General features: G+C 36.6%; 1 protein-coding gene across 5 annotated transcripts in view; it reads left to right on the top strand.

The window, feature by feature from the left end:
- PRR16 (proline rich 16) overlaps nt 1–24645 on the top strand; it is a 185028-nt gene that overhangs the window by 125448 nt on the left and 34935 nt on the right. Inside the window, exon 2 of one of the 5 annotated variants that reach the window (XM_041760367.1) lies at nt 22020–22141. The exons of 3 other annotated variants lie outside the window; for them this stretch is intronic. In XM_041760367.1, the coding sequence (XP_041616301.1) occupies nt 22082–22141 (60 nt within the window). In that variant the 5' untranslated portion in view covers nt 22020–22081. Of the gene's footprint in view, nt 1–22019; nt 22142–22567; nt 22649–24645 lie in introns of those variants that run through there. One more of the 5 variants, XM_041760369.1, reaches the window with a different exon arrangement.

The following is a 24645-nucleotide window of genomic DNA, read 5'->3' as shown; positions in this document are numbered from 1 at the left end:
TAATTACCTACTCCCTAGTTGATACCTCTTAAGAGGGATTCTGTATTTATATAAAGTGCTAGGATTGCCTACAACATGGTGGAAGGCAGTTCAGTTTAATAATTAGAATATGAATTCTGGATTTAAAATGCATGCCTTTGAAGCCCGGCTTTACCTCTTTCTAAGTGTGTGCCCCGGGTACATTACTCAGTTTCTTCTTTTGTGAAACAAGAATCAATAAATACATGCTTGCCTTTTAGGGTTTTAAATGAGGTAATCCATATGAAACACTTAATGTCCAGAGCATGATAAACCCCTAATAATGTTAGCAAATATTACTCTATTCTCATCTTTACAGTTACTTGTGTTATCATATATTATTAACTGTCATCTTTCCCATGATGCAGGCTCCAAAGATTGCGTTAGATTGTTTTCATTAGAAGAATAAGAAATAATTGCATTAATCTGTTATAGATTGGTTAGCCTTCCAGAGCAATGCTTTCTTCTTCTTCTTTTTTTTTTTAGAGCAATGTTTTCTAATATAGGTCACAGATATTCCATGGGGGAAAATCAGGCTTTTATTTTATTATTATTTTAACATTTTGAGAAATGCTACATTAAGCAAATTTAATCAGGTTCTTATACACCAGGACTTTTCAGAGCCTTTAAAACGTTCATGGAGGGCTACATTCCATTTTTTTGGAGCTTTTAAATCTTTAGGAGTATGTACTAAGTGCTTACATAATTAAAAATTTAAAGTGTTTATATGTACCATGATCTTCCAAGAAGGACATAAATTGTGCAAGATTTTTCAGAATTGGGAATGTTTTTCCTCAGAGGGAAAAACACTGCCCTCTCAATTCATGGATAGTGAAAAAGTGATTGGTAAGAGAGAATGTTCTTATGGTCAGGTTTGGAATCCTTTCTGACTTATGAAGAATCTCATCTATGATCTTGAGAAGATTGGCTTTTACAGTATTGCATTTATATAAAATGGATCATGGAATTTAAAATGAAACTGAAAGTAGGGTATAATTTAGACCTTATTTCCCTTGTCTTTGAAAGAAGCTTTTTCCTATAGCTTAAAGTAAATCGAATAGTATGATTAAAAGCAATTGGTCTTTGTGCAGAACAAAACTGATTAGGCTTCTACTTGTCTTTTCTGGAAATATGTCTCAGTTAAGTCGGACATTTTTGTCTTCCAGTAAAATAGGTAGTAAAGCATAATGGTGTGAACTGCACCCTGGATCTCTGTTGTCCGGGCTACACTGACTAGCTGTGTGATGCTGGTCAAATTACTCAGCCTCCCTGGGCCTCAGCTCTCTCATCTGAAATTGAGATAAAAGATACTCTCTCATAGGAAGTGATGGAGATTAAATGAGTTACTGTTTTTAAAGGATTGAGAATTATTCTTGGCCCATTCCTGACACTGTTACAAATAAGTGAATTAAGCTGAGGAAGCTATGTCCTTGCTTTTATACCTATTTTTCATTCTCTTTCTTCCGTAGTATGTCTAGTGTCCTACTCAAAAGGATGTGTTAGCGGGAAGAATGTTCGTGGTGGAAATTCAATTCTGCTGCTTTGTCTCTGTGTCCAGAGAATGTTTCTTTCTTTCTCTTTCTTTCTTTCTTTCTTTCTTTCTTTCTTTCTTTGAGTAGAGTTGACACACAATGTTACGTTAGTTTCAGGTGTACAACTTAGTGATTTGATGAGGTTATGCACAATGCTGGGTTCACTATAAGCATAGTTACCATCTGTGCCCTTACAGAACTATCAGGATATCATCAATTGCATTTCTTATGCTGGGCTTTTTATTTCCTGACTTATTCATTCCATAACTGGAAGTGCGTATGTCCCACTCCCCTTCCCCCATTATGTCCAGCTCCCAAACCTCCTCTGCTCTGGCAACCATCAGTTTTTTTCTGTGTATTTATAGGTCTGATTATGCTTTTTATTGGCTTGTTCATTTGTTTGTTTTAGATTCCACCTATGAGTGGAATCCTATGGTATTTGTCTTTCTCAGTCTGAATTATTTCAAATGCTTTGTGATTCTTCTAAAGTTGTGAGGTGAAGAGAAACAGAATTGTAAAGTGGTTGACAGTACAGATTCTGGAGCTGGATTTCTTAGATTTGTAAACCATCATAACTAATTATAGGTTAGACAAGTCATTAGCTTCTTCGGTTTTATTTACTGTAGAATGGAGATAATGACAATGTTTCCCTTTTTTAATTTTTAAAAAATACTTATTTATTTTAGAGAGAGAGCATGAGTGGTAGAGGGAGGAGTAGAGAAAGAGAAGGAGAAGCAGACTCCATGAAAGTCTGACAGACAGGGAGTCTGTCACTGGGCTCGACCCCAGGACCCTGAGATCATGATCTGACCTAAAACCAAGAGTCAAACACTTAACCAACTGAGCCATTCAGGTACCCCAACAATGTTTCATTTATTTATTTATTTATTTATTTATTTATTTATTTATTTACTTATTTATTTACTTATTTATTTTTAAAGATTTTATTTATTCATGAGAGACACAGAGAGGCAGAGACATAGGCAGAGGGAGAAGCAGGCTCCCCCACAAGGAGCCTGATGCAGGACTCAATCCCAGGACCCCGGGATCACGACCCGAGCCTGAAGGCATACATTCAACCACTGAGCTACTCAGGTGCCACGACAATGTCTGTTTTATAAGCTTACAGTGAGAGTTAGATGATGGACACACATTGGGCAGTGCTTACTATCATTTGAAAAGCCAAAATTTATGATTTGTATATCTCAATACCAATTTCCCCAAGGCCTGGTAAACGCTACAGATGTATATACCCTTGTGTGTGTGTGTATGTGTGTGTGTGTGTGTGTGTGTGTATCAGGGAAATAATTCAGTATGTACCTGTGAAACTGGATTATGATATCCATAGCAGCATTATTCATAATAGCCAAAAAATGGGAACAGTCCAAATGTCCATCAACTGATGATTGGATGAATGAAATACAACATAACCATGCAAGAGAACAGTATTCAGTAATAAAAAGTAACCAAATCCTGATACATGCTACATCAAGAATCTCAGAAACATTGTGTTAAGTAAAAGAAGCCAGATATAAAAGACCAAATGGTGGGTGCCTGGGTGGCTCAGTTGGTTAAGCATCTGCCTTAGGCGCAGAGTCCTGGGATTGAGTCTGCATCAGGCCCCCTGCTCTGCATGGAACCTGCTTCTCCATCTCTCTCTGCCTGCCACTCCCATGGCTTGTGCTCTTTCTCTCTCTGTGTCAAATAAATAAGTAAATAAATAAAACCTTTAAAAAAAAAGACCAAACAATGTATGATTCCATTTATATAAAATATCCATAAAAAATAAATCCATTGAGTTGAAAAGTAGATAATTGGTGGCTTGGAACTAGAGGTTGTAATAGGGGTTACATATAAGCATGAGAGGTCTTTCTAAGGGGTGATGCATATCCTAAAGTTAGATTGTGTTGAAGGTTACACAAATTTGTAAATTTACTGAAAATCATTTAGTAGGAAAGAATTGTACACTTAATGGGTGAGTTTTATCATATGCAAATTATTCCTCAGTAAAGTTGTTTAATTAAAAAGAGAGATAAGCCTAATCATAGCCCAGAAACTGAGTATTTTGGTCCATAGTTTAGTGTTAAGATAAAGCAGCTGAAAATCAAGTTCAAAAGTTGATAACATTGTAATTTTCACATATTTCTGCCCTCTCACCATAATTTGTAGAATAAAAAAGTCATTGTTTACATTTTGCATCAAAATAAGTTGACAATAAAATAGGAAGTTTTATTTCTTTAGAATTCAGTCATACGTAATTTCCCTTTGATATGACAAACTGTATATCCAACTTTGGAAATAAATTAGGTTTCTGTACTTCATTTAAAGCTTGTCTCTTAAGTAAAAACATTTATTAAATGGAAGTTGCACCATGGAATTAGATTCATGTAGAGAGGAATCTCTGCAAAGTATAGAAGAAACTCTCTATCTTTACCCTGGATAGGTTATTAATATACTTCTTCAGTCAGTGGTCCCATTGTATTAAGTTCTGTCCATTGATTTTTTTTTTTTCTGTCCATTGATTTTTATTCATTGCTACTTTGCGAGATATGTAGGGCATTTGTTTTTCATTTCCCCTATTTTGCAGATTAAGCAACAGAGGCATACAGGGATTTAATTGGGTCTTGTACTCAGTTGCCCTGAATAGTAGTCATGTATGATCCATAGATGATCCTAATACTTTGTACTCATTTGAAATAATAGATATTTAATAAGTGCTGATGGATGAATTTGGTAGAGCCATGGTAAATATGGTCACTAGGTTCTTAAGCAATTTCATGACTATTGTCTTAAAAGATGCTCTTAACATTTTGTAATAAGTTGGAACTGCAAGCAGTAAGGATCAAGAATATGACTTGGTACTGATGCATTATAATAGTCTTTGCTGTGCATTATCAGGCATCTTATATGGGCAGATGGAGAAAAGTATGATTCCACACAAACTATACCCAAAGATAATTTTCCTAAGTGCATCATTTTTCATTCCTGGGCTTCAAGCTTTTGAAAAAAATTAGGGAAGTGTTATAAATTATTTAGCTATTGTGCTGGCACTCCATTGCATCAAAACAAAAGAGTGATACTCTGCTCACAAAAGGTGGAACTGGGCTCTGACATACCTCCAAGTTATTCTTCCCCAAGGAAAATCCCGAATGGCACATTCGCAGATGCTTAAAAGCCTCAGATCTCAGGCTATTTCTCATGTACTCAACAATTTACCATCAGAGACGGATTTGTCGAAACTTCACAAATCCATTCTCTCCCTCTTTAGTCACTTTCTTAAAGAAATAAAAGAACCCTCAGTATGATTTCCTGTTTTGTTTTAAACACTATCTCTTGACCTATTAGTTGCAATTACATTCCTTGATTGTATTCTCTTTCTGTTGTCCTTCTTCTGCGGGGTGTTTTTCTTCTTTTAACAGCAACGTGGATCCTCTTACCATTTCTTCAATTGTTCTGTTATCTTGTAAATTTATGTGCCTTACATGTGAAGATGGATTGTTCCCTGGAAGGCTGAACGTCAAGCCTGGATGCTTTGTTTTGTATCTGTGGCCCTCCTGTTTTCACTTTATGGTTTTTGTATTCAGAAACTGATGTGCTGACAGCAAAGACATAAAGCTGGGTATCTTTCTCAGAAAGCACTATGCATGGGAGCTATGTAAACATTTTTCTGGTTACACTTACTTTGTTTTGAGGATAGTTGTTTTTTAGATGTAAGTGATATAAGTGAGTCTGAGTGGGGTGGACTTAATGTAAAGCACATGTCTTGGCAACTTTGCAGACACTTGTTAGAACTCTCTGCTCACATGTTGAATAATAGATTCTGTTTCTGTTGTGTGTTTTTGGCAGTGCCCAGCACTGTGCTTTTTTAAAGTCTAGGAAAAATATAAGTTTATTGAAACTCTTTTCCCCCACTAAAGCTGGAAAGGGGAAAAGATATGAAATGTAGGACAGAGATATTAGATTTCTGTAGGATAAAGCAGATTTTTGTCTCTTATTTTGTTGCAGGAAATTGTATCTATTTCTTTGCCGTCCAAAATCGAGCATCTTAAAGGTGGGAATCTCTCATTTCATTGTTGAATTCCTTTAAATTGTTTGAAATGCACACATTTTTTTCCTGCTTTTTTACAGACCACATTCAATTTTCAACATGCCTGCTTGATTTCTCCAAGTGTGTATTTCTAAAATGCAAATTTAACATTACATGCACAGTATTCCTATATGCCACTTCACTGGTAAAGGGATCTTAGAATGTTTTAGTTTTACTCACTACCTCACTGCCCAATATTTCAGACTCCTCTTGGCTTATATGCCTTAAAGCAGTTGTTTTATGCTGACAGATTTTTACTTAGATTTACTGATGTTTCCCCATTTCTTTGCTCATTATTTCACATTCAATACTGGCTCAATTTCCATATTCCTAAAGTACATCCTTTGGTTTTTTAGATAAAGAGCAGCTAGTAGAAGCCTCTCTTTGTTCTTGCTTTGAAGAATATGTTTTTGATCCTACATTTTAGATTTACTGGGCAGAGGATCCAGAGCAAACAGTTATTTCCACTCAGCCTTTTAATAATACCAATCCATGATCTTCTGGTGTCTCCTTTAGCATCAACTGGTCTGAATTCAGCTGTTGGCATGACTACTATTATTTAGCAGTTCATCTGTCTTTTCATTTTGGTTGCTTTCAAGAGCGTCTCTATTCCTTGGTCATTGGTCATTCCATTATGACAGCCCTTAGATGTGAATTTTTCTTTTTTAATCACACATCCAATTTTTTCCCTCATGCAAGGATTCATGTCTTTTGTCAATTCTGGAAAATTCTCTGTCATTCTTCCTTTAAATACTAATGTATTCCCATTTTCCTTTTTTTTTTTTTTTCATTTTCTCATACCTTCCCCCTCCCTCCCTCTCCATCTTAGAACTCCTGTTAAATGCTGTTCCTTCTTGAGGTGCCTGTGTCATTCAGTCAGTTAAATGTCCAACTCCTGGTTTTGGCTAAGGTCCTGATCTCACAGTTTTGAGATTGAGTCCCATGTCGGGCTCCACGCTCAGCTCAGAGTCGGCTTCAGGTTCTCTCTCCCTCTGACCCTCTTCCCACTCATGTGCATGCGTGTGCTCTCTCTAAATAAATAAATAATTTTTAAAAAGTGTTGTTCCTTCATACTGTATCATCTATGTTCCCTAGCCACTCATTAATATTTTCTCAATTTTCATATTACTCTACTCTACTTATCTGTTTTCTGGTTCACTATTTTCCCCTTCAGCTCTGTCTACTTTGATGTTTAGCTTGCTTATATGTTTAGTTATATTTATGCACAGTGTCTTTTTTGATGTTAATTTTTTAAATTGATGTCTTTAGTCACTTTAAACATAGTTATTTCACAGCTGGTCTCTTTTAAGCTCTTGGATTGCTATTTCTGTTGTTTGCTCCCTGTGCCGACGCTCTGTCATAGTGGCCTGTTTCCTTATACATTTTATCATTTCCTTTTATTTTTCATTTATTTATTTATTTTTTAAAGATTTTATTATTTTTTCATGAGAGACACAGAGAAAGAGAGGCAGAGACACAGGCAGAGGAAGAAGCAGCCTCCTCATGGGGAGAACAATGTGAGACTTGCTCCCAGAACCCTGGGATCACACCCTGAACCGAAGGCAGACGTGTAACCACTGAGCCACCCAGGTACCCCCTGTCAGTTCTTTTTATGATACAGTTATCTAAATCTTGAAAATATCCTAAGATCAGACTTGCCTCCACTTCTTTCAGATGTTTCTGTGCTATCCCTAGCTCGTTGCTGGATACACTTTTATAAGTGTATTCCTGGCTTGGGATTGCCACAGTGGGCAGATTCTGTATGTTTGAATCCCAAATCTGGGTAAAATTTTTTTAAGTTACCCAAAGAAACCAAAAAATGAAACAAAGGAAAACAACTCGCACTTCGTTTTCCTTGACCCCACAGTACAGAACAATGTCCTTAAGTTCTACATTAAGTTGATATTTTTACTTGTTTCCTTGGCTCCACCTTCACAGAGGGCGTGGCTCTTCTAGGGCTGTGTTCTGTTGTGGTGTTGCTACTCTATTACGGTCCGTGTTGAGAGTCAAACCCCAAACTTCTTGATTAATCAGCCACCTTCTTCTTCACCACAAAGTTGTTTCTGTCCTAGCTCTCTGGCTTCCATGTCTTTTCCTTCCACCTGGATGGTCCCTTTCTTTTTGAGCAAGTCTAACTATGTATTCTAGAGAAGTCTCAGGTTTTCTGGTCTATCTAGTCCAGTATATTGTAGGACACAGAAGTCTCCCATATCCCTTAGTTATATATGTTCTCTCTAAGTGTTCATGAGTCACCCACAGATAAGCAGATTTTTAATGTTTGGTCGTGACTCTTATCATAAAGAAGCAAATGACCATAGAATAAGCTGATAGTGAAGATTTATTTAAAACCTAAAACTTCAGAGGGAATTTGCAGGACTCAAAATAGACACAGCCTCCTCTTTCTACATCACTAAAGAGCTGGTATTTTAAAGTTCATGATTCTGGGGCATATTAAGAGCCCTAATTTTATATTCACACGCATAATATAAACCTGGAATACTCCTTTTCTGCTGAGCATGAAAAGAAATAGATTGGAAGGCAAATAATTTACCATTTGAGTGTTGCTTTTTCTTGATTTTTTTTCTTATTAGATGAATCTACTTCCTCTGCCTTTATGTTTTCCTATTTTTTGCTGCTTTCAGCTCACTCTCTCCCACACACTTTAAAAAAAGATCTCTCTTAAAAGGAACCCTGATTTAGCGGTTTTGTTGTTGGTTTGCTTTGAAATGCATGCAAAGTAACACATAAAGGCAAAGAAATATTAAGGTATTGTAATATTATTATATCATCCTCCTCATTAGAAACTTTAGTCTGATTCATTAATTCTTGTTGATCTCTTCCTCCAGTGTTGGCAAGCATTGTAGCTATCTTTTTTAGAATAGAGAAATGACATCATAGATGGCTTATTTCACCAACGTCATTCATGTAATTACAGTATTTTTAAGCATAAGTATGTCCAGAAGCTCTCTAAACAATGCATTTGACCCAGTGTTTTTAAAGATAATTTACGACACAGAGAAGCTAGAAGAATTTTGGTATTGGTAATCAATGAGATAATAACCCTGTGAATCAGGCACTGTTTCAAGACTTCCCATTTATTTGTTCATTTAGTCCTAACAGTCCATGAAATTATATTCTAATCCCATTTAAAGGCCAGGCTCTCTGAGAAACTGAGCTCCTTCTCAACATTACGGAGGTAGGATGTAGTGAAGCTGGGATTTATAACCAGGTCATCTGCAATGTGGCTCCACAGACTAGCTGTCAGCTACTACTCCGCCCTGTCTCTTCCTTCACGCACACACGCACACACCACACACACGTGTATACACATAGCAACACATGCACATTCTCACACACACACTTCAACATACCTAACCTCTGATATAATTATCTTAGAAATATTTCTACCACTATCTTTCTCTCTGTTTATCTGATTAGGAAGAAAAGAGGCGAAGTCTTTCACTATTCAGTTGATAATATGACCCTAATTAAATGAATTATCTGATTTCTGGCAAATATTCCAATCCTATTGAAAGATACTATTTTACAGACAAATATTTCATAGGCTTGAAGCCAAGATCTTGTCCGTACGGTGAACTTCAGGAAGCATAAGAACTCTTAGTTTGTGATTATTGAAAAACAACAGATTTTATTTTTAATTTCAGTATCTGGTGACTTGATTCAGCATATGTGCCTTCTACTAACTCAGAATGACATTTATCATTAGTAAGTAACTTATTTTTTGGTACTTAGTTATCTTATACATAATAATTACCTATTGGGATCCCTGGGTGGCGCAACGGTTTGGCGCCTGCCTTTGGCCCAGGGCGCGATCCTGGAGACCCGGGATCGAATCCCACATCGGGCTCCCGGTGCATGGAGCCTGCTTCTCCCTCTGCCTGTGTCTCTGCCTCTCTCTCTCTCTCTCTCTCTCTCTCTGTGTGTGTGTGTGTGTGTGACTATCATAAATAAATAAAATTAAAAAAAAATAAATAATTACCTATTAACTGATACTTGATATTTAATTATGATTTTTGATTCAATTAATGTATTCTTATTGTTTTAATATTATTTAAGGCTTAATGTTACTGTGGTTTGTTTGTATCATATAATTGTTTGGAAAGAAATCTCAATTATAGCAAGAAGATTATAAAATGGAAATACAGTCTGCTGAATAGGAAGAACATTTTGCTTCCTTGCCTGGTATATTAGTGTAGATTATATTCTGTTCTCTAGTTTGACTGAGTTTAGTAAAAAATTCTATGGAGGTGCTTTGTAAGGTATCAAAATTCAAAGCCCCAAAATGATGATCAGTTTTCTGATTCTCCTCCTTCTTCACCTGAAAAGAGTCTCATTGCCATTTTAAGTCAAATGTCACTGAATTAAAATTTGTGACATAAAAACTACAAGGATTTTTAAATTAATGGCAGTAACGTACTTGATGCCATATGGAAAGAAAACATGAGACAGGCACTCATACAAGCTTCATGATGATAGTCATTTTCATGCTGTGCCAAGCCCTTGTAATTCACAGCCATTGCAGTCAATCACAATTCTGAAGGCAGCATATCCTTAGGAAAGCTTGTGTCTTATTTATACAGTAACCATTCATACACAGATAGAGAGCTAGGATTATGTTTAGAATGGTTGCATGTGCCTATGAATGGAGCATTAAGTAGGGGCCAGAGGTAGAACATGTATTTTCCTGCTCTTTTCTTCACAGGGTAGCTTTTGGCTAACTCTCATCTTTATTTAAAGGTAGAAAGAGAGCATGTCAAATGACCTTACTACTCTCAAAAAAAAAAAAAAAAAAGACAAAACAGAGCAAACCCCAGCTCTTCTGTGCTCCTATGTCCAACTGGGTCACCCACAGAACCACAAGTCTGTTTTAATCCTGGGGGTGGAGCTAGTTTATGGTTTAGGCAGCTTTTGCTTTGCCATTCTGTGAAGTGGCAGTCTGTGACTTGCCCATCAGTGATTTGGCTGTCTTCCTGCAGAGCCTGGAGGCAGAGAGTGAGAGAAGGATTCTGTTCCCTAAAATTTTTCAAAAGAGACCATTTTAAGGCTAGAGGAGCAGAGTAAGTAGGGGTGGAGGTGGAAAAAGAGCAGGAGCATAGCAACAAACAAGCAAATAAGACAAACAGTGAGGGCAAGGAGTTAAGTGAAATCCTCACCCAGTTTAAAATTATACTCAGGCTGAGCAGATTATGCCGTCTTCTCCATATGCAAAATAGTAATAGTAATAATAATAATAATAATAATAATAATAATAATAATAAATCTCCTTCTTGATATATTCATCCAGCAAACATTTATTGAGAACTATGTGCCAGGTAATGTATAAGAGATGGAGAGTCACTATTAAAAATCACAATACCTTGTCTGGCAAAGCTAACAGATTAATGGCTGAGAAAGACCAAACCAATAATTATAATGCAGTTGAATAAGCAGCAACAGCACAAGAGTGATGTTGCTTAAAAAAATGCATAGGACAGGAAAGCAAATGTTTTTCCTCTTCCTTGTCTTTAACTAAGTTATCCAACCTTTCATGATAAAGGAGAACCCTGCTTCCAGGGATATTGTCACAGTTTCACACTGTCTGCCTGAAGTCTGGAATGGGCCTCAGGCAGCGTTTCTGCCCAGAAGCACACTCTCCATGCTCTAGAGTAGAAAAGAACACTATTCACGCCTCTAGATGGCCATCCATTTGCCTTCCCAAGTAGGGACAGCTCAGGCTTTCTTCTGTTCTAGTTGACCTTCATTCCTTCAAATGAAAACAACAATTACAAGAAAATGTCACTGTTGTCACTGAAAAACATTCTGGGGACAAATCATCCATAGGTAGCTTCACTCTCCTACATTACACTAAGCCTAACATTAACCTGAATCTGTAAGGATGACATCCTTTTGCCTGTTGATTACATTTATCTGGTTGTCCCCAGAGCCTCAAATTCACTATGTGAATCCTGAACCCATGTGGTTCTCCCCTTCCTGTCCCCAACCACGGCACATCGTCTTCCCTTGTTACATATGCTGTGTGCTGTCCATCTGTACACTCTAGCCAGAAATGTTGGTGCCCTCCTAAACCTTCCTTTCCTCCTTACCCTTCACATCTCATCAACCACCAAGTCCTGCCTGTTCTACTTCCAAAGTTCTCCATGATTTATCTCTTCCTTTGTTCCTTAGTTCCTTCACAGTGTCGCCATTTCTTTTTCTGGGTGGTGGGGACAGCTTCCTTCCTTGTCAGCCTTAGCCCTGTCTGCCACCACATGAAACTTTGGGTATTTTTACCTGCAAATCTGAACTGGTCATTTTCCTGTTAAAAGTTCAATGGAATAATTCTCAACCATCAAAAAATGATGAAATCTTACCATTTACATTGACGTGGATGGAACTGGTGGGTATTATGCTGAGCAAAATAAGTCAATCAGAGAAAGACACTTATCATATGGTTTCAGTCACATGTAGAATATAAGAAATAGCCCAGAGGAGTAAAGGAGAAGGGAGGGAAAACTGAATGGGAAGAAATGAAAGCGGGAGAAAAACCATGAGAGACTCTTAACTCTAGGAAACAAGCTGAGGGTTGCTGGAAGGGAGATGGGTGGAGGGACTGGGTAACTGGGTGACAGACATTAAGGAGGGTACATGCTGTGATGAGCACTGGGTATTATATGCAACTGGTGAATTACTGAACTCTACATCTGAAATAATGATGTTCTATATCTTGGCTAATTGAATTTAAATTTAAAAATAGCTCAATGTCTGCTTATTTCCCATAGCAGTAGTTTTCAAACCGGTGTTTACTGGGCAGACTCTTCTTTTTTTTTTTTTAGATTTTTTTTAAATTTTTATTTATTTTATGATTTTTTTTAGATTTTTTTATTATTTATTCATGAGAGATACAGAGAGAGAGGCAGAAATACAGGCAAAGGGAGAAGCAGGCTCCCTATGGGGAGCCCGATGTGGGACTCAATCCTGGGACTCCAGGATCACGTCCTGGGCAGACTCTCAACCGCTGAGACACCCAGGCGTCTCTTAGGCTCCTCTTTCAAATGATATTTGTGTACTAGCTGAACTGTATGGAGCCATTTCAATGTGACATTTAATGTGTGGGACAAGAATGCAAGAGAGCAGTGATCTCGGAAAGGTCCTTACTGTCATGGCTTGCTGGGTGACCTAAGATACCTCATCGTGTCTAAAGGGCAGATCGGCAGCTTGAAAATCATCAATCTATAGAAAAAGTGTAAGCTCCTTTGGGTTACCTATGAACACTTATTTATCCTTCTTCTTTTTTTTTTTTTTCTTATTTATCCTTCTATCTAGGTTCATTTCCTCCCCTCAGCATCTCTATGCTGTGCCCACACTGAGCTGTTGCTATTTCACAGGCACGCTGAGCTCTGTCATGTATCTGTTTTTGAACATCCATCTCTCTGTACAGAATGCAAGTTTCTGACAAGTACGCCAAGCAACTGGCTACTGGTCCTTTGGTGCTCAGCGCGCATCATCTATTCCTTATCACACTCCCCTCTCCCCACTCCCCAGGCACACTAAACTTCTCCTTTTCTACACATTCCTGCCATACTACACCTTCATCTCTATAGTATACTGCTTTGTGTACTCATGTCTTACCATCTGTTTCTGCAAGATACTTGAGGACCTTAACTAGTTCTCCATTCTTAATTTCTCACTGCCTAGCAGAGTCTTTCAGTTTACAGTGGGTCACTCATAATAAATATCTGCAACATGAATAAATGGAAAACTTGCCTCTTGAATTATTATAGAGTTAATTTCAAAGTTAAATGCAATCTTAAAACATTTGATATAGTGATATGGTCCAGTTATTATATATTGCGTGTGAAACTTTCTGTTTGGGCCTCTTTAGTTTATTAGTAGTAAATTTAAGGTATCTGAAGAGACCCTGCCCAGTCCCCAGCCTATTCAGGGTTTCCGTATTCTGTGTGATTCTATTGGGAGTACTGGCAGTCAAATGTCACCATTTATGATCATTTTATGTCCACATTACATTCGGGCAACTATGTTCAGACTGTGCTAGAAAATGGAAACATGGTTTAAGAAAAAATTACTCTGGGATGTCTGGGTGGCTCAATGGTTGAGTGTTTGCCTTCAGCTTAGGGCGTGATCCCAGGGTCCTGGGATTGAGCTCCACATCGAGCAGGGAGCCTGCTTCTCCCTCTGCTCTCTGCTTGTGTCTCTGCCTCTCTCTACCTTTCATGAATAAATAAATAAAATCTTTAAAAAATTACTCTTTGTTTTGGTCAAAATGGTATAAATCTTTAGCAAATTGTGAAGTATACTTATTGTGATTTATCCTTTCTTTTTACCTTAAAATTGTTAAAATTTATTTTAATAATTCATATCAGGAACCTGGTGAATATTGTATGACATGTCCTGAAAATGTCATGGGGACCAGTGGACACTCACTGTGAGCTCAGTAGGTGGATCTCTTCTCCAGGTCTGCTTTCAGTAAACCTGGATGAAGTGGGCAGTGGGGAGTAGCCATGGGATGAAAGCATTTAGCTTTGTGAAAACTCAAGAGAGCCAGGTCCAAGATCAGTACATTCTCTTATTAGCCATGCGAGTACTTGAGCCAATCACTTAATTTCTCTAATCTCTAGTTTCCAATTCTGGGAAGTAGGAATGATAACTCCCTCTGAGTGAGCATCCATGGCAATAATGTACTTAAAGTGCTTCACATAAGTCCAGGCATATAGTGAGCATTCAATAAATGCTAGCTATTATTTTTATTTGATGCCAACATGTATAACATTGGTCCTCTGAAAAGCTCTGACGTATGTTGTAGGGCTGCCAAGAGAAGAAGGCAAAAAGGAAATGCCTAAATATGCTAAGTGCAAAGAGCTTGGAAAATGTCAAGCACTGGAATCATAACAAATAATGTTTAATTTGGGGGCATCTGGGTAGCTCTGCCAGTTAAGCATTTGTCTTCTGCTCAGGTCATGATCCTGGGGTCCTGCTTATTGGGGAGCCTCCTTTTCCCTCTCCCTCTGCCTGTGGTTCTTCCTGCTTGTGCTCGCTCTCTGTCTCTCTCAAATAAATTAATAAAATCCTTAAAAAATCAAAATAATAATGTTTAATTTTGTTCATGTTCTTAATAAAAGCGTCTGATGGGAGTTAAAGATGTTTAGGGCAGATAGATGGCACAGGTTAATGGCAACAGGGAGAGCGAACAGGGCTTCCCACTGTGTCTGACAGCAAGCCATTGAATTTACACCTAAGTCAACAGAAAATGGAATCATATTTATATTTTCATCAAATGTTGCCTCTCGGGTCAAAATGTTTCATAAAGTTTTGAGCTGTGAGCCAAACCTACCTCATTTTTTTATGATACATCATCATATTCTTCATTTGACCTGGCATTTGGAAAGGCATCCCAGTCCCTTGCTTTGAGTAATGGAGGGTGCTTGTTTTCTCAGGTAGAACATTGTCATGGAGGGTACTCCAAACAGGTAAATAACATTGCTGGTTTATATACTGCAGTTGGTTTATATTGTGAGTTCATAAGCCATATGGGAATTTAAATACCTTGAAATAAGACCTTTGATAGAAAGCCTTCTTACCTGACTCTCATTTACAGTTAAAAGATTCATCTCAACAACTTCTTCATCTAAAGCCAGCTATTGACTGAAATAAAATATATATTCCTAGGGCTCTTGTCTGACTATGTGCCTTGCCAATATTTGTATGTCTTGTCATCTCTGGAGCATATTCAATGTTTTCAACTTTTCTGACAGCTGTACCTTTTCTGTTCTCTTTAAAATTGTAGATTACTTGGCTGTGTTTATGGCCTCACTATGTAGACAAGATGTGAATCCTTTTTTTACTAAGAGAAAGAGAATGAAATGGAATTCTTGCCTCTGTCCTTTTATATCAGAAGTATAAACCTGTGTGTTACAGCATCACAGGAAGCACATTCTAATTGAGCTTAGAAAATTAAGCCTGTAACTGCTGTGTGATGTTTAAAAACCTCGAAACACACACACACACATACAGTGTGAAAGAGGAAGGGAAGAGGAAGACAGAGGGAGACAGAGAAAATATAAATGAAAGATATTTCTATTGAAATGCAACTTTAATTGTCCTATCTACTATTTTTGATCAGCTAATATGAGCAAAAATCATGACAGATAACATGGAAATAATGGAGAGAGAAATACATATACTCCCATCCTCAGAGTGTTTGTGATCTTATAACATAATATGTCAGACTTGCTGCAAATAGCTGGCTCAAACAGACAGGAACATTCTCAAGTCAACTTAATAAGGGGTTTAGGGTTAGGTATGTCTGTGGGTACCACAGGATTGGTAAAATAACTGGCCCAAGAATTCCATCAAGAGCTGAAGCTCTTTTATTGCTTCGTTGTGTCATCCTTGGTTTTGGTATTATTCTCACTCTGATGACTAATTATCTGCAATACTTCCAGGCATTACATCTTGAATATCAATGGCCAGAAGAAGAATAAAACATACCATAATCTTGTGGTTATCTTTCTTAAGACAGGATTTTTTTTTTTTTTTTTTGTCCGTGGAAACAGCTTAGTGGTCCCTCCATTGCAGGGACCGTGGTTGATTTAAACTGGTCATTTGAGTGCATAAGGTCTCCAGGAGTTACATTCCCCCAAATAGGAAGATAAGTTGAAATTGCAAATAAATATTATACAGACCAGCATGATACAAATTCAAGAAATCTTACTGAGGTATTATTGAAATGGAAAAATGACGTGGGGTTTAGCGACAGGAGGAAAAATGAGCAGGATCCCTTTGAGATCGTGTGGTATAGATAAAGAAAGTGGTAAAAAAAAAAATTCCGTCACATTATTTAAAGATGTTACTACTAACGCTTCCATCATAGCACCTATCATAATTGCAGCTGATTATTTACAAGATGATTTGTTTATTTTCTGTTGTTGCTTCCATACTGGCACTTTATAAGGACAGAAGAAACGACCATCTTATTCATCAACGTGTCCCTCTCTGGTAAATGAATCAAAGAATGAATGCATAGCGTTGGGGAATGTGTAGAATTTTAAGCTAGTGAGAGGAGGACATTCTAGATAATGGGAGCATAATTAGCAAAGCCCTAAGTCAGGAAAGCTCAGCCATCTGCTCGAAGCTTAGAGTGAAGGTAGTAGAAGAATCAGAAACTATGCTGGGATGATAGGCAGAGGATGAAATGCAAGGATTCTTCTTAGCAGTCAGTAAGGAGAATGGAACGTTTCAGAGTTAATTGGTGATACACTTATGGAAGAGAAACGTGGCAATGATATGTTAGATTGACCACAAAGGGACAGAGTGGGTACGACACTGGCCAGTGTCTGAGAAGCTACTGAGATCCTGATTTGGGATTAGCAGAGGAACAAAACTGCAGTTAATGCAGGTCTAGCGACATCACAGATGGGAATTGAGAAGGTTTATTAAAGTGTAGGGAAGAGAAAAGGGAATTAACAATGGAAAGACCAAGAGAACTATGACACCACAACTGTAGATACCAGAAGCAGGCATTACATTTTGTTTTGTTTTCTTTTCTTTTGTTTACAGGGATAGGGGGCACATGGATAGAATTTTGTGGTAAGAACAGGCAGTGGCTCTTCTAGGTGGAGGACTTGATTGTAGATTCCTGAGACTGCATTGTAGGAGATGTTCAGTGTCTGACACTGAATAGAATGACAGTAACAATAATAAAACTTATATGAAATGCTTTGTGAAATAAAGTAAATTATAAATAATTCACAGGAACTTCAGGATAAATTTAGAATGAAAAATTAGAATGGAACTATGACATAAAAGGCATAGGATGAGAAATTTCAGAAGGAAATAGTGGCTACATTTTTTGTTTTGCCACTCGTTCACTCATTGCCTGGTATGTGTCTTGGCTTTAACCATGGATTTGTAGAAAGAAAAGAACATTGTAAGGTCTTCTTCTCTTCTCTCTGGCTTTCAAGCAGATGACAATTAAGTATTCCAGATACATGAAAATCTTCTTAATTTTTAAAGAGATTTCCCTCAAAAAAGAATTTTTTAGAAGCTGATATATTTGGGTGACAAATGTCAGTGTCTGCCAAGAAATTTTTCTTGTATAATTATACTTTGGTATGATTAAACACACCAAAATGTAAGCTTTTTTTTTTTTTTTTTTTTTTTTTGGTCTGTGGCTTCATAGATTGCATTTGACCAATCCCTTTTACTGCTAAGTCTTAACTTATTGAAATCTATTATAATATCAACCCTTCAACTTATTTCTTTAATAATTCCAGTCTCATAAGTGCATTTTTTAAAACCCATAATTGCTTTTAGATGACCTCTGAACCTTCTTTAAAAGCTTATATAATCCTTCTGAATTCTGTACAGTCTAGAATAGGCCTTTATAAGATTATCTGGATGTCATACTTTATTTTAACATTATTTCCTAAAATACTTTACCAAAAAAAATGTATTTACAGGTAATAGGAGGAAATTACCAGGTTATATACTTTTATTTGTGGGGGAGCAGTATTAAGATCCTGATTTAGGGGCTACCAGAGAATGAAACAGCAGTAAATTCATATTTAGCTGTCCTACAGAGGTAGAAGTGAGGGGACTTATTATGTTATTAGATACAGCATTTTGGAGAGGAATGGCTTAGAAGTAACCAAAATGAGAAGATTGGGTAAAATATGAGAAATTTTATGAACACTGCTGACTACTTATTCAGGTTCCTTATATGCTGGTCTTCTCTGAGCTTTACTATGCTAATATTCAATGTATAGATGCAAGAGGGTAAATAGCTCATCTGCATAGCATTCATTGAGCATTTATGAATTCAAGCTTCTTTGGTCCCAATGGTGGTCCATTGCTGAACCTAGTGCATACCACAAAACAGCCGATGTTTATGGAATGTCTGTGGTAACTTCACATCTGTTATCTCATTTTACTCATCAAAAGTTTGACAACATTGATATTACTTTTTATTAAGACTCAAGTCTTAGAGATATTATGTTCCTAGTGTAAATGGTGAAATCAAGATGAAACCCATTTCTGTCTTTCACCAATAGGCTTTCCTACCTTCTCTTACATTCAAAACTTTAAAGTCACATATAAGTTTCAGAATTTGTTAAACCCACATAGGAACTTTCTCCCTCAAGACGGTTGCTTGCTTGGAATCACATCACTTTTCTGTTTTTCTATTGAAATTCTATTTCAAAAGAATTTAAATCTTTATTATCTTTAAGTGAACCAGTATTATATACACAGCTGGAAGTTCCCCCAAAATGAGTGTCTTTAAAGAGAATTGATACTAAGATTGCTTTTTGAGTGGGGGATAGAATTGGCAAAAGGGAGGGTTAGACATGAATTGGTCAGTGGTGTGCTGGTAAATGTTTAACAACCAGTTCTCTGAGTTGAGGTAGCAGAGCCCTGGTTTGTAACATTTTCTTATTTTTATGGTGTAAATACTGCCCCTCATGGCTTATTTCAGGCTACCAGCCTGATGTCACTGAGTGTGGAATTGAAAATGATGCACAGTAGCAACTATATGTAGAATTTCTTGCATACACAGCAGATGTAAATGAGCTCAAGAACATGTATAATAGTAAGGTGTTAGGAAGTGATGAGGTTTGAATATTCATTACCTTTGTTTTTAAATGATGATACTGTTAGTTTATATAATTTAATTTCTAATAATGACTTCAACAATAGGTTCACAAATTCCAGAAAATTCAACAAATGGCTCTTATAAGCCATTAATAGGCTGGCTTCAGCACACCCCTGAGATGGATTAAAAGATCTATTTTGAGTCATGTAGAAAATAAACTATCTGGGGAACAGTGTAGCTCTATCTCAATATAGTTCCCTCCCACTCTTTTGAAGTTCAGTGTATTAGTTTTAATAATGGAATTTCAGTAGTATGGGTTTTTCTGGGAAGTTTGCAATGTATTTCTTGCTAATTTACATTGATCATTCCTATTTGCAGAGTATGAGTCAGGGCAGCCCATGTGATTCACAGTTAATGTGAAGAAGATCAAGGTCATTTTCCCTCAGGGATAGATGAAGATACAGAATCTGTTTTGAAGATCATTGTCATTTCTATTACTACTGACTATGAGTTATCCAGTACCTTATGTTGAAACTTCACTCAAAAAGGATGGAAACTTGATTTAAGAATAACGTGAAGAGATATAATTCTAGCCTGTGGCCATTTGGCAGATAGTTTAGGTTACTCAATGTCATTATAAAACTGAAGATTATATGATTTACAATATCATATATGGAAAATATGCTGTGTACTTTTTATGATATTAGATTAATAATATACTTTATATATTAAACTAAAGAAATAGTTAAGACATTAGGCATATTTCTCATTAGATTTATGAATTTTGCCTTATGAGATAAAAATGATGGTGGTAACTTATTTGTTGATGGTATTCTTAATAAGGTACTTCTTAATAAATTATGTAATCTATTTTAATCTACTATGAGTAGATCCCACTCAGCATTTTTGTGTATTTGCAATATCAACTCTTAATACTAGATGGTGTTTATTTTTGGAAATCTTCCTTAGAAACTCTGTAACTAAGCTTATACATGCAAAGAGACAAGTGAATAAAATCATGCAAAATTTAGCTAACCCAGATTTTCAAATGATTTTTATACAATACTTTCTACTTTTTCACTTGGCTTATTTAGAATCAGTCTAAGACTATTTCCATAGATGCCACATTAATAGAAAAATCAAGTTATTTGACAGTCATTTAAAATGATTTCATGAAAAAAACTACAATAGTTTCTCTGGGCTGATACTCTGTGTGAATATAATAAATTGGATCCATTGTAAATGTCGCTGTCATGTAAGTTTCTATGTTCTAGTAGTTAAGACGTGTACTTTGGAATCATATAATCTTGTTGTTTTCTAGTCTATATTACTTGCTTCCAAAGAGTATGGTAGGAAAGGATGAAGCAAAACAAGAGGGATGGTGACTTTACAGTGGAGAAACTTGACAAGTACTACCTGAAGTGATTTAGCTCAACATCAAAGATGACATCATACACATACATATACCTCAATGTGATGTGATAAGAATGGCCCTTTACCTCTGTGGTGTTCTTCCCAAAAATATATTCCCTCCATTTAACCATGAGAGAAACATCAGGCAAATTCCAGTTGATTGCCCTTTCACAAAATGCCTGACCAATAATCCTAAAAACTGTTAAGATCATGAAAAACAAGGGAAACCTGAGAAACGGGCAACCAAGAGAACCTAAGGAGACATGATGACTATATCTAATGCATCTTAGATGGGGCCCTGGGCAGAAAAAAGAACATTAAGGGAAACTAAAGCAATTTCAGTGCACTGTAAGCTTTAGTTAACAATTATGTATCAATATTGGTTCATTAATTTTGACAGATGTACCATATGAATATGAGATTCTAATAATATGGAAAACTGAGTGTGAGGTTATGTGGCAACTCCTTGTACCATTTTCACAATTCATCAGTCTAAAAATGTTCTTTAAAAAATATTATTTAAAATAAAACTACATATCCAACAGTGTAAACATATCTTATCACTTAATATTCAGCCAAAGAAGGAAGACACAGAGTGCATATGAGATATGATTTCATTTTTATTAAGTTCAAGGATAGAACTAACCTATCTAATCCATGCTATTAGGAATCATGAAGATGGTTTCACTTGGGAAAGGAAAGTGCCTGAAAGGGGCCATGAGGCATCTCCCAGGTTGCTGGCAGTATTAGATTCTTGGTATCTGTATGGGTCACATGGGTAAGTTCACCTTGGAAAAAAACTCATGGAGCTGTTCTTAGGATTTATTCTTGTCTCTATATGTCTTATACTGCAATAAGAATAAAAAAGGAATGGGGTTATTTGGTTTTTCCCAGTGGCTTTTGGAGTACATAGATTATAAAGGTTTTTTAGCATTAAATTGAATGCCAAAATGCATTTTATGGGAATGATTTAAAAGAAAATCAAAAGTTTGGGGCATCTGGGTGGCTCAGTGGTTGAGCATCTGCCTTCAGCTCCCAGAGTGATCCTGGGGTCCAGGATCAAGTCCCACAATGGGCTCCCTGTAGGGAGCCTGCTTCCTCCTCTGCCTGTGTCTCTGACTCTCTCTGTGTCTCTCATGAATAAATAAATAAAATCTTAAAAAAAAGAAAATCAGGAGTTAGAAACTATAGTATTAACCCATAAGTGTAGCATGTAAGTGTTATATTGTAAAACTCCAAACTGAGTCTTAGATGGCCGAGGTATCTCTCCTATACTCCTGCAGAGCTCTTACAAACTTTTATTTTTGTTCTTACTGTCATTGTATTATAATTACCATTTTATGTGCCCTGTTTTTTTCAATAGAATAAGGTCATGGAGAGCAGAAACATTACCTTATTCATCTTTTGCTCTCCAGTGGCTGAAGCATGTGGTCAGTAATTAGGACTGGATTACATGAGCTAAAGAATGAATACATGCATATTCCAGTAAGTACATCCTGAACATCATTTACTTTTTTGAGATGTGCTCAGGTATAATGTTTCTGATAATGCTCCTCATTCCTTTCTTCTCTCTTGCTGAACTTCACCTTCCTAGAAGTGGATTATAGAGTGTTTCAGATTGATCATGCTAATATTTGTATCTTTTCTTTCTTATTTTCCATTTCAGTCGTTTTGTCCTGCTTTCTGGGGCTTTATTCTTCTGTCCCTTTTACTGGAATTTTAAATAGGGCAATAAAATGTCAAATATGTGGGAGCTCTTTCTTATTTTTTATTGCATATTTTCTTTTTAAGTCAGTGCGGTATATTCTCTTTCTCTCTCAGAAGTTATTTATCTGTGAGGTTTACTTTTTCCCTGCCTTGTATTCTAAATCCTTTTTCTCTGTTTTTCCTTTCCTGGGCCAATGAGGGCAGGAGAAGGTTAAGAAGATTTTCTTCAGCTCTAAAGTTTTCTGAACTTTTCTGCAGCAACTACCATGTGTCAGACAACATGGGGTAAGGCAGGATAAAAATACTATTTTTGTCTTCTAATGAGTCCATTGCCCAATTTTCCATGCAAAGGAGTAGAGTTTGAATAGAGGTAGGAGCAGAATATTTCAGACAGATGAGCCGTCTTCAACTAACACAAAAGTAAGAAATAGTATGGTGTGGTCTGAGAAGTGCCAGTTAGTTGTAGCTGCTGTGTAGAGGCAACTGTAGGAGTAGTAAAAGATGAGTGTAAAGAATAGATTGACCAGATCACATAATGTGTTTTGTATTCATTCAAATTAGGATTAACTCTGAGGGACTAATTCTCAAAATAGCAAGAATTTAAATGAATTGGAAATCTACTTTTCTCTCATATACAGTAGGTAGTCCAGTGCATCTGTGATCCAAGATGGCTGTTGCAGCTATCACGTCGGCATTCCAGGGAGCAGACAGCAGATCAAAATCTCCTCCCTTGAGGAGGTTTCCTAGAAGTTGTACACATTATCTTCCATTGGCTAGGCCAAAGTTGTATATCACATCTACTCGTTACACAAGAGCCTAGGAAATGTAGACTTTTGGCAGAGGGTGGCCATGTGCCCTGCTAACATTCTTGTAGTTAGGTATTCTTTTGTTGAGGAAGAAAAGGGAATTTGTTAGGGGATGATTCACAGTCTTGTTTAGGAGTTTAGGTTTTATTGAGACAGTAGAGAGAGGTCCCTGAAGAGGTTCAAGCCAAGGAATCTCCACTTCTGAAAGGTCAATCTGGCTGTGACATCAAGGATAAAGTGATGTTAAATTAGCTGTTGTCTGAGCAATTAGGCAACTATGAGAAGCACCTAACTATGAGAAGTCTAACTTGTCCAGCTGTGCAGAGGAGCTGGAGAGAGAACATCAATGTCAGTGACATTAAATGACTGAATTGATTTTGTCTTTTTATCCACAGGGTTGTACATTTGATTTATAATTATTTATGGAAGTGCAGTCACCATAAACCCAGGCCTGAATCAAATAGATGGCAAGCAATACTCTTGACGTCAGATGCCCCTTCTAAATCTTAGAGGACTTTTGTCCTATTGGTAGAGAAGCTTTGTTTCTCTAAGGATGTGTATTATGATTTTTTTAATGGAATATGCACATGGTAAAAAATTTAAATACAAAAAGATAGACCAACAAAGTATGTTTTTCTTAACATTCAAAGATCTGAGAACAATGTAAATCTTATTGTCTCACAGATGCTATTTATTCTTCTAGATAACCTTCCTGTACACACACATACACATACACAGGCCTTCTTTTTAAAAACATGTTAGTATTATTTTCAGAGGATTTTCAACGTAAGTTCTTCAACAAATGGAATTTAGCTGGTTCTGCTGATTCAGCATAACAAAGGGTATTGGGAGGTGAATTTAACTATGCAGTCTGTTCATTGTCCACAGGTTCGAGAATGGGGACATAAATATTCTTGTCTAGTGACAAGAATCAAGTCTCAGTAATATCTACTCCCCCCAATGTTGTGTAATATAAGCATCCCTTTGAATTGAGTGTGATTCAAGTGTTGATAAATGCACATATCTGCATTATTTCTCTCTATATATGTATATATGTATGTATATGATGTATTTGTATATGTATATAACATGGACTTTAAAAGCAAGTTAATTACTTCATCTAGTGCTCAAATGGTGAGTCTGTCCAAGAGCTGGAGGAAAAGCCACTGTGTTAGAATTATGGAGAAAGGATATATTAGTCTCCAGCTTAGAATCTTCTTTGGAAGAACCTTCATCTCTATATGCACTGTTCCACATTTTTGCTATTGTTTAAAAGTACAAGTTCTTAACCTTTCCATGTCAGCCATATCAGCACATGCAGACCTTTCTACATTAGTTTTTAAAAGAGCTGCATTGCATATAACTCTAGTTCCCTATTGATGAACATTTTATTTTGTTTTGTATTTTTGTTGTATCTTGTGAGAATTTGTTTTTGTTCTTCCTTGTATTTTATGAACAGTGTTTTAACAAATGATA

The sequence above is a fragment of the Vulpes lagopus genome, chromosome 7 (assembly GCF_018345385.1).
Source record: "Vulpes lagopus strain Blue_001 chromosome 7, ASM1834538v1, whole genome shotgun sequence".
Classification (NCBI taxonomy): Eukaryota; Metazoa; Chordata; class Mammalia; order Carnivora; family Canidae; genus Vulpes; species Vulpes lagopus.
Note: the sequence above shows the minus strand (reverse complement) of the source record. Positions and strands in the feature narration are given on the sequence as shown.